Genomic DNA, 10628 nt, shown 5'->3' with positions numbered 1-10628 from the left:
CCCCAGAGGCTGCTACTTTAACGCAGGGGAGATACCATTCCTCGATTCCGAAGACGCCTTTCTCGCTCTCCCACTTAATAAAGTCTCCACTTAGGACTGACTCCAGCAAAGCGAGTTCAGCCCCACCGCCCCTATCGCGGGGGAGCCGGGGGAGTCAAGCCGTCACCGCTGATTGGCTCGCGTGGTGACCAAGGGCAGCGCGGCCTTCAGCCGGCCGCGGAGGGTGATAGGCTGCTGGAGACCCACCCCCTCACCGATTGGGTGGGGGCAGCGAAGCCTGGGATTGGTGGAGCCCAGGGGGCGGGTCGTCGCCGCTGGAGCTGGCGCTGGAGCTGGCGCTGCAGCTGCCCCTCCGGCTCCCGCTCCCCATGCTAGGCAGAGATGGCGACCTCGGCTTGGCTTCTGGGACGGCGCGCGGCGAGTTGGAGGCTGCGGGCGCCGCGGGCGCGGCTCTCCAGCCTCGTGTCCCAGCGGGCCCACTCCCTCTTGCCCGTGGACGATGCGATCAATGGGCTAAGCGAGGAGCAGAAGCAGGTAGGGAGCCTCATCCCCTTCCGGGTCCCAAGGCCTGCTGGCCAGGCCGCGTCGCCCCGCTCGGAGGTCGCCCAGACGCTCCTCTGCCCGGCGCCCACCGAGCGGCGGCAGTGGGAGCGCGGGGGGCGGGCGCGAGCCTCAGCCTCCCCTCTGTGGAAACAGCAAAGCCTAGCTGCCGAGTTAGATAAGGCGTCGGAGACAGGAAGGCTCCTGGGAGGCTGATGGTGTTTTGGTGGAGGATTGGCAGGGCCACCGGCATGTGGCAAAAAGACCCTCGGTCTGTCTGAGGTCCGCTTACACCTGAACACTGTCTTAAGACTATGGTTCTCAAGGGGCGCCTGGGTGGCTCAGATGGTTAAGCGTCTGCCTTCGGCTCAGGTCGTGATCCCAGGGTCCTGGGATCGAGTCCCGCATCGGGCTCCCTGCTCAGCGGGGAGCCTGCTTCTCCCTCTGCCTCTCTCTCTCTCTTATAAATAAATAAATAAATAAATAAATCTTAAAAAAAAAAAAAAAAAGACTATGGTTCTCAAGCCTGCTTAATCATCATCACCAGGGAGTCTTTCAAATACACACCTCGGGGGCATTGAAATGCACCGTGTAACCTGCTATAAATTCTTCAGCCCATTGCGTCCAAGTACAAAGTTGAACGGTAACATGAAAGGGCATTACAGGTGAAGCTGAACCAGAGCCTTTCTGGAAGGAGACTGTTCACTTGGATGCTGGCACAGAGTTCCCCAGGAACCTGATTCTCCTGGCTGTTAAGCAAGTGCCCCAGCCTCCAGGAAGTCCAAAACCCATTTGGGTTTGCAGTCAGTAGACAGAGCTTTGAATCACCTCCTACAGAAAGGGTTCAATCCTAGCTCTCAAACTTGTCCACCAAGAGTTTCTAATCCTTTGCGTAATCCTTTGTAACCACAGTCTCAGATCAGAAAGCCTGGCATGTGCCAGAAACTGAAGAGGGTATGGCTGGAGCACAATGAGTGGGAGTGAGAAAGGTACTGGAGAAGGCTGGAAGAGTCAGTAGGAGTCAGCTCACGCAGGGCCTTATAGGCCTGAGTAAGGCGCTGATCTTCTAAGTACAATGAAAAGCCATGGAATGACTTTATGTACAGGAGTGACATTTTAAAAATACTCAAGCTGTCTAGGCTGAGGACCTTAAAAGAGAGGAAGATCATCTCCGAGGAAGTATATAAACTGGTACAGCCTCTAAGTTTCAATCTAATACCGTTTGGTGGGGTGTCCTCGGTAGTGGAGATGCTGTTCTTAGTGGCAGTAAGGGACTGTTGCAGCGGCATCTGTCCACCTCTCTCCCTCTAGCTTCGTCAGACCATGGCTAAGTTTCTTCAGGAGCACCTAGCCCCCCAGGCCCAGGAGATTGATCATATCAATGAGTTCAAGAACCTTCGAGTGAGTCATGATGCCCATGGGGGGGTGGGGGGGGGGCGAGCGGCAAGGGGGCAGTTTGGGGGCTGGGCTAGACTGGGTTGGGAATTGTACTGCTGCCTGGTAAATAAAACCTCCCTAACAGTGCAGCCTCTTTGTGTGAAGCATTTGGGTCTTGTGCCAGATGTGCCAGACACCTGTGACTGGCCGCCTTCTCACAGTTCACTGCACTCACTGCTTTCTGTTGGCAGGAGTTTTGGAAGCAGCTGGGAAACCTGGGGGTCTTAGGTATCACCGCCCCTGGTGAGTATAGTTTCCTTCCCTAATGCGAACTTTTCTTGCATGCCCTTTAACACTGTTTCCAAAAGAAACAGGAAAGGAGGGGAAAGATCGTGCTCAAAGAAACCCAAGACTTCCTCTTGGACCCAAGAAGGCACCCACTGACTATCAGCCCAGAGAAGAGTACACTAAGCAGTAACATCCAGAAGGCAAAGGGATGAGGCCAGTGTGGTTCACTGGGTGAGAATCACTTAGACTCTTGAACTCTGCATGTTTAATAAGCTCCCCCAGGTGATTTGGGGAGTTTAGAAAACTCCATTATCATGCAGCTGTCTTGCACTTCAGTCTTACCATCTCCCCTAATCCCAAAGTTCTGCCCTACTATTAGCGTCTGGGCAGGACCACTCAGGACAGGTATGTTCCCGTGGGGACTGCCTATGTCCTCTGCCCACGGCTGGCCCTGGAGCTCATCTGAGAGCAGAGGGTGGTATGGGGGAGAGAGATACCTGAGCCTCCACGTGAGGTGGCCAGATGATGTGTTTAATAGGCTCACCCTGGGCCTGCCCATTGTCCTCTATGGGTCTTACTACTCGTTTCCAGGGAGAGAAGGCACAGAGCTGGTGGGCTTTGGTTTGGATGTTGGCCCCTGAAGGAGAGGCCCAGTCTGGCTTGCAGCGCCCAGTAAAGAAATAAGCCTGTGGCCTCACCTGCCAAAGGCTGGACAGTCCACATTGATTCAGCTTGTATTCATGTATTAGAACAGAGGTGGAACACAGTGTTCTTATGTCTTCTCTCGCCACTTGGAGACAGTTCCTGGGATCTAAGCTGATTACAGAGTCATGATAAAATGGAAAGACTTATAAATGTAGACCATCTTAATGTAAAGTGGTAGGGGGAATGCTGTTGGTAACTCCCAAACCAGACTGCATCTTGGGGGTTTATGAGCCCCCAAAGAAAGCCAGTTCTGGTTGGTAAGTTCTGGTTTCCACCTGGTTGTCCTGGTGGCTGTTTCCAGTGTCACCCACATGCGGGCTTACCTTCCTAGAGTTGCAGGGGTTGGGCTAACCTTTCCCTAGAGCCTAAGAGGAGCCTGACTTCTTGGGCAGAGTAAACGTGTGTAGAGCCTTATTTTGTTTTAAGGTTTTATTATTATTTTTTAAATCATCTCTTTACCCATCGTGGGGCTTGAACTCTTAACCTCGAGATCAAGAGTCGCATGTTCTGCCGACTGCACCAGCCAGATGCCCCCGTCTGCAAAGAGTCTCACCAGGGTTTTGCCAAAGAGCAAGGCTGGGGGTGGGAGGTGGTAGTACCAGATGATCCAGCCACTTTGATTTTGGATCTGTTGCCAAGGAAAAGCCACATTTTTTTGGTAAGGAGCTCTGAAATTCACTATCTGTGGCACTCTGTCCCCCGTTACTAGTCTTTTTTTTTTTAACTTTTTAAAGACATAATTGACAGGGCACCTGGGTGGCTCAGATGGTTAAGCGTCTGCCTTTGGCTCAGGTCATGATCTCAGGGTCCTGGGATCGAGTCCCGCATCGGGTTCCCTGCTCAGTGCAGAGCCTGCTTCTCCCTCTCCCTCTGCCACTCCCTCTGCTTGTGCTCTTCTGTCTATCTCTCTGTCAAATAAATAAATAAAATCTTTAAAAATAAATAAATAAATAAAAAATAAAAACAAATAAAGACATAATTGACATATAACATCGTATCAAATAACATGTTGATTTGATCGCCATGCTTTGTTAGGGCCAAACACCCGTGCTATGAAAATCTCACCTTCCTTTGCTTGGTGTCTATTCTTAGTGCTCTGACCCTTCCTCTTTGTGTTTCTTGGTTAACTCCAGGTCGCCCTTCATTTATTCATCTGCCTGTGCACTTCTGTGGCTTTCTGAACATTTGGGTGCTCAGGCTCTCTTGTCTTCCTTAAGAGGTCTGTCCGGGATAACGCAGGTGTTTGCATTGCCTGTTTTCTGAACCACACCTCAGCTGACCAGAGGCAGCAGACAAAGCCAGTTCTGTGAGCTGGTAAAGCAGGGCCCACGGCATCAGCCTATCGACCTTCCTAGGGGGTAACTTGGAGTAGGAGCTACAAGGGTATTTCTTTGCTGCCGGTAAACATTCCTGTGAATGTCCCAATGTAATCTGGGCTGCCTTTTCCGCTGTGCTGCCCCGCCTCCACTCCCAGTTCAGTATGGTGGCTCCGGCCTGGGCTACTTGGAACAGGTGCTGGTGATGGAAGAGATATCCCGAGCTTCTGGAGCAGTGGGGCTCAGTTATGGTGCTCACTCCAACCTCTGCCTCAACCAAATTGTGCGCAACGGAAATGAGGCCCAGAAGGAAAAGTACCTCCCCAAGGTGAGGAGATGGGGAGGGAGAGACCCTGAGGCACCCTCCTGGGTTGGCAAGGGCCAGTCAGACTTGCTTTCTGCAGCATGCTGCCCTCAACCAGATACGGATAGGAAGGGTCAGGGACTTGCTTTTAAAATAATTCAGTCAAAAGAATTAAAAATAGGACCAGAGGGGCGCCTGGGTGGCTCAGTTGTTAAGTGTCTGCCTTCGGCTCAGGTCATGATCCCAGGGTCCTGGGATCGAGCCCCACATCCAGCTCCATGCTCTGCGGGAAGCCTGCTTCTCCCTCTCCCACTCCCCCTGCTTGTGTTCCCTCTCTCAGTGTGTCTCTCTCTGTCCAATAAATAAATTTAAAATATATATATAATAAAAAAAACAAAAATAAAAATAGGACCAGAACTCCTGAGTCGGTCACTGGACATCATTTGCAGAGCATTTGAAGAAATGCAAGACTAGGACTCACTTCCCTTGCAAAGGGAATGGGAAAGGGAGATATTTTTAGTCTTACAGATAGTGGGCTTCTCTTCCAGGACTTTACCAATACCTGGTCTGAGAGAAGTCTGAAGGGGTGTCATGTGAACAGGAGAGAAGCAATGTCGTAAGCTCCCATAGAGGACTACTGAAGTCATAACCAGCCCTTGTGGTTTTCCTTGCAGCTGATCAGTGGTGAGTACATCGGAGCCCTGGCCATGAGTGAGCCCAATGCTGGCTCTGATGTTGTCTCCATGAAGCTAAAAGCAGAAAAGAAAGGTGAGGCTCCTCTTGCCTTGGGAGCTTCTGGAATGGGAACTGAAATGGACAGAGGGACAGCCCTTCTCAGGGTGAGGGAGCAGTCAATGGAGGTGGCCTCTGCCAGGTTTCCAGAACTGCCCCAGCAGGGCAGCTTCCTGCCCAGCAGCAGGTCCATGAACTGACTGGTTGGGACAGGCCAACTTGGCTTGAGCAGCCAACTTATTGTCCTTAGGTGATCACTACATCCTGAATGGGAACAAGTTCTGGATCACCAATGGCCCTGATGCTGACATCCTTATTATCTACGCCAAGACAGATCCGGCTGCTGTGCCAGCCTCTCGGGGCATCACGGCCTTTATTGTGGAAAAGGTGAGTGGAGGGCAGTGCATGCCAGGAGGCTTTTGTCTCCTGAAGTCAGTACCAGAGATGGCTCTCTTCTGCTCGTCGCAGACAATCAATGTGTGCTCTGCCAAGGCTCCCCGAGGTGAGGGCGGAGTAGAAGAGCCGACTGAAAGGAGGGTGGCCAAACTGGGAGCCCCAGAAGGATGAGTCAGGTCTGAGGGTGGGATGTTAGGGCTAGAGCTTCTAGGAGGGGGGCGGCCGTACAGAGTGGGGGTCCTAGGGGTAGCATGCAAATTCAGGGACTGGGTGGGAGGGTGGGCGTTTCCCAAGGGTCTGCCTTTTACTAGTCCCCGCCTTGGTGACTAGTCTGTAATCCGGGCCACCTTTTTTCCCGTAAAGGGGATGCCTGGCTTCAGCACCTCCAAGAAGCTGGACAAGCTGGGGATGAGGGGCTCTAACACCTGTGAGCTAATCTTTGAAGACTGCAAGGTTCCTGGTGAGTCCCTGAGAATGGGCAAGCCCCTGTCTGACCCTATCATAAGCTGAGAAAGCCCATCTCTGAGTAAGAGAAGCTCACCATTATTAGCTTACCGAGGCCATGTGTCTAGATGGTGGGCCTCTCTCTATTGCGCTTGTCCATGGGCCCATACGTGTGGGCTTTGGGCTGCTGGGTAGCTGTCCTTCTGGCCAGAGCTGTGTGCCTGCCTGTGGCTGCCCTACAGGGTGCTGTTTCCTATGTGACTGATACACAGTGCCCAGGGTGGTGTGCCAGTGCCTGGAGTAGATGGCTGAGATGTGCCCTCACCCTCTCCTGTCCTCCAGACGTCCTTGTTTGTGCATTCCCCTGAACAGCCAGGTGAGGGACTCATTAACGGTGCTAAAAAAACCATTCAGATACACTGAAGGAAGCCAGACTCAGGGAAGACAAGGGAATTCAGTTTGCCCCTGAAGTGTAACTAAAAACGTGACCCACAGTGGGAGAGCCGGCATACCCGTCGCGTGCTAATTAGACCAAGGGCATAGGTGTGATGACCAGCCGGGTTTGCTCTGTGCCTTGGCCAAAGACCATCCCTCTCCCCCCTGACCCAGGAACCCAGAACAGTATGCTTTGGTTACAAGGAGCATCTAGGGAGGCGGGATCAGTGTGGATTCTTCTTCGTCAGCAGGAAATAAGTGCCATCATTAGGCGGGTCAGTGGTCCACCCTGTCCTGGGTTTCCTGCCCACACCTCCCAAGGCCATCCAGTGCCCTGGCTTCTGGGGTGGGGAGGTGCTTAACAGGTTCTAGCACTGAATGACCTGTCTCTTAGACAAAGACTGTTCCAGATACCACTCTTGTCAGGGTTAGGGGCTGATGATATTGGAGCAGAGAGCAGACTCAACCCGGGGGACAGTAATTCTCAGTCTCCTTTATGGGCATGGGTAAAAAGAACTAGGGAGGGGTTGGATGGCTTCTAGACCAAATTAGCTTTTTTTTCCCCATCCAGAGCAGTCGAGGAAGAGAAAGGGAACGTCTAAAGATGGGGCCTTTGTGTCTTGTCTTATGAATGGTGTGTGTGTGCGTTCGTGTGTGTGTGTGGTGGGGTGGTGGTTGTGGGGGGAGGCCCTCTAGCAAGCTCTACTTCCTTTTTTTTTTTTAAAGATTTTATTTATTTGAGAGAGAGCACGCATGAGTGGGGGAGTGGGGAGGGAGAGGGAGAAGCAGACTCCCCGCTGAGCAGGGAGCCCGAAGCAGGACTCCATCCCAGGACCCTGAGATCATAACCTGAGCCCAAGGCTTAACTGACTGAGTCACCCAGGAGCTCCATAGCAAGCTCTGCATCTAACTGGAAGTAGTAAGCTCCATCCTTTTCTCTCACTCGGAACCCTAGTTGAAGGTCAGAAGTCAGGTGACGTTTTAGGGCCTGTGTGAAAGCCACAAAAGCAAACCTAGCAGCTTTTATAAAAGTGAGGAGGCTGCGGACAGCCCTCTCCCCCCTGACTGGCACTTTTCCCGGCAGCTGCCAACATCCTGGGCCATCTAAGTAAGGGCGTCTACGTGCTGATGAGTGGGCTGGACCTGGAGCGGCTGGTGCTGGCTGGTGGGCCCCTTGGGTGAGTGTGAGGCTCGGGGGGGCTGGGCTTTTGGCCTCCTTAGCAGATCGTGACATCACAGCCTTCCCCTTGGGGGGGCCAATGGGAACTGCCTCCTGGAAGATGTGCCTTCTTTCTTGGAGACAAAATGAGCAAACCTCCTCCTCCCACATGTGCTTTCTTCACAATGAAAGGAAATATTATCAGATGACAGACAAGAGGCCTGAGGTGCCATTCTGCTTAATTATTCAGGATGAAACAGGACACCCAGGCTCTAAGGCCTGTCTGCACAGGGGTCCTGCCCCTCCATCTGGTGTCAGGAAGACAGGCACAAGTCCTGGGCAGTCGGTGCAGTGACTGAGCAGGGGTGATCAGAGTCCTCATGCTCCTCCTCTCCTGCCTGAGACTCCAGCTCCTTGTCCTGCCAAGCTGTCTCCCCCCAAGTCTTCCCACATTGGCATTCTGCCACCCCCACTGGCAATGGGGGTACAGCGAGGCGCCTCCTCAGTGTCCTTCTCTTTTCTGGCAGGCTCATGCAGGCTGTCCTCGACCACACCATTCCCTACCTACACACAAGGGAAGCCTTTGGCCAGAAGATTGGCCACTTCCAGGTGAGTGGAATGCTTTTGCTGAAATGTACGTTTTCATTGGGTGCAGATTATCTTTAACAAATGAGCAAGTAGGGCATTCCCTATCTTTTGCCACCAAAATGAGTCTGGAGGCTTGAATCGGAGGCTCCTTCGGCATGCCACCTGGCTTTGGGAACTTGTCAGGAAGTGGCTCTCGTGTCTGCTCACTTCCTACTCGAGATGAGTGAACTAGACATTGTAAGGCTGGATGGTGAAGCGTGCAGGTTGTAGGCAGGCCCGAGGGAAGGGAGCAGCATTTCTGGTCATGCTTCCTGCTGTGAAGCCACCATGGGCGTCCGTGGGGGTTGGGGCCGGGGGAGGGCCCTCTCAGCTTGCGGGCTCCACAGTGCGGCAGCTGCTCTCTGGGCATCTCTGTCACCCAGGCAAGTCCAGTCTCCTCGCTGTGCCCTGGCATCCCCGGGCCTGGCTCTCGGGTGGCTACCGCTGACCTGCTTTGGGTGACTAGGGGGAGTGTCTGAGAGGAACGTGGCTCCAGCGTGTTGACTTGTGACACCCCCCCTTGTGCCCAGCTGATGCAGGGGAAAATGGCCGACATGTACACCCGCCTCATGGCCTGTCGGCAGTATGTCTACAACGTCGCCAAGGCCTGCGATCAGGGCCACTGCACTGCCAAGGTAAGGGCCGGCTGTGGGGACTCCCTCCCTGCGTGGCCCTGGCAGGGCCCTGCTGACCCGGAGCCCCCTCCCACAGGACTGCGCGGGGGTGATCCTTTACTCAGCTGAGTGCGCCACACAGGTGGCCCTGGACGGCATTCAGTGCTTCGGTGAGTGGCCCCCACTCGCAGCCGCAGTGCTTCCGCTCACTGCCGCTGAGCCGGCACCTTTAGGCTTCTGCCCCAGTCACTAGGAAGACAAGTTAAAGCAAATGAGAAAACTGCCAGAGGCCCCGAGGGGCCCGTCCCGGCAGCAGTGCCCCCCGTCACACTTACGGCCTGGTCCTGTGAATCCTGGGAAGTGGGGAGGGAGGGACGCCTCGGGGGCGGGACGGCCTCGTTGCAGTGCTTCCTAGCGCTGCAGAGCCCGGAGCTGGGCCAGAAGGCCTGGGTTTGAAGCCTAGCCCTGCCACAGACTGGCTTTGTGACCTGTGCAAATGACGTGCCCTCCCTGGGCCTGGCACCCAGTGACTGCTGCGCAGTGTCTTCCTATCTGCCCCTGCAGGTCGGCCAGTGGTGGTCCCCAACTTTGCCTGGTGGCCTCAGCTCTCTGGGTGGCCTTCCGGCCCCTCGTCCCCGCTGGTGTTCCCCACAGCCTCCCCTCTCACCACCATTTGCTGCTTCTCTTTAATCAGTTCTCTCCTCCCCTGGCCTGTTTCTACATACTTGGCTCTCCGTTTGCTTTCCTCACTGCCCATCACCTCCTGTTGTCTTTTCTTCTCGGCCCGAACCCTGGCTGCAGGTGCCAATGGCTATATCAACGACTTTCCCATGGGCCGCTTTCTGCGAGATGCCAAGCTGTATGAGATTGGGGCTGGGACCAGTGAGGTGAGGCGGCTGATCATCGGCAGAGCCTTCAACGCCGACTTCCACTAACCCCAAGACCCTTCACTCCCTTTCTCAGCACCTAGAGGCCTTTCTTTGGACAGAGAGATACGGCAGCTCTCTTGCTGCTCAGCTGCACTTGCATCAGCCCTTGGCCTCCACGTGAGGTGTCTACCACGGCTGACAAGTGCTGCGGGCCCCAGAGCCCGGCCAGCCTGCCCGGATGCCGCAAGTTACAGGCAGGCATGGGGGAGAGGGAGTGCCATTTCTAGTCACACTTTCTGGTCTGAAGATGCTGCCTGACATTAATGAGGGTTGAGGTGGGGGGAGGGCCTCCCTGAAAAGTGTTCTGTGGCTTAAAATGGACCCAGCAGGAAGCATACTGGCTTTTCTGGGGCTTGCTGGGAAGGCTTTGGTGACCCTCTAACGTCCAAGCCCTCCACTTCCCTGGGTGAGCACTTGGGGGCGGGCAGGCAGCCACCTCTTTTTTTGGAGGGGAGGGGGGCTATGCCTCTGGCAGGGGGCCCAGTACACCAGACGCATTGCCACTCTACATGTATTTGAACCTGGCAGCCTCTTCTTTCTAGGGGGAAAAAAAAACCCCAAACCTAGCCTTTGTTTCTGCCGATTTCTAGAGGCATCAGTTCCCAGTAGCTTATGAGCAGGCACCCGCTCGGCAGCAGTCCCTCCGTCCCCCGAGGGCTTCAGTCCTTTAGGGCGGAAACCCCATGGTGTTGGGGTGGAGCATCTCAGACCTGGGCCACCCAGACTGCACGGGGGGGGGGGGGGGGGAGCGCAGAGGTCAGT

At 54.5% G+C, this 10628-nt stretch overlaps 1 protein-coding gene across 1 annotated transcript; it reads left to right on the top strand.

Annotated features, from left to right (window-relative positions):
- The first annotated feature begins 312 nt into the window (after nt 1–312).
- Nucleotides 313–10143, top strand: IVD (isovaleryl-CoA dehydrogenase). The gene is made up of 12 exons (XM_045900353.3): nt 313–534; nt 1852–1941; nt 2169–2220; nt 4385–4554; nt 5205–5298; nt 5513–5649; nt 6022–6118; nt 7622–7715; nt 8224–8305; nt 8854–8958; nt 9035–9107; nt 9739–10143. The coding sequence occupies exons 1-12, from the start codon at nt 382–384 to the stop codon at nt 9870–9872; spliced, it is 1281 nt and encodes a 426-aa protein (XP_045756309.1). The 5' UTR covers nt 313–381; the 3' UTR covers nt 9873–10143.
- Nucleotides 10144–10628: the final 485 nt, after the last annotated feature.

This window comes from Mirounga angustirostris, unplaced genomic scaffold (genome assembly GCF_029215605.1).
Source record: "Mirounga angustirostris isolate CCGP_5_RB_7025 unplaced genomic scaffold, mMirAng1.0.hap1 SCAF_9, whole genome shotgun sequence".
In the NCBI taxonomy this organism is placed as follows: Eukaryota; Metazoa; Chordata; class Mammalia; order Carnivora; family Phocidae; genus Mirounga; species Mirounga angustirostris.
Note: the sequence above shows the minus strand (reverse complement) of the source record. Positions and strands in the feature narration are given on the sequence as shown.

Excerpts from the sequence above, each read along its gene's own strand:
- IVD (XM_045900353.3), top strand. The coding sequence starts at position 382 with ATGGCGACCTCGGCTTGGCTTCTGGGACGGCGCGCGGCGAGTTGGAGG. Across the intron at positions 535-1,851 it reads TAAGCGAGGAGCAGAAGCAG|CTTCGTCAGACCATGGCTAA; the intron begins GTAGGGAGCCTC and ends CTCTCCCTCTAG. Across the intron at positions 5,650-6,021 it reads CGGCCTTTATTGTGGAAAAG|GGGATGCCTGGCTTCAGCAC; the intron begins GTGAGTGGAGGG and ends TTTCCCGTAAAG.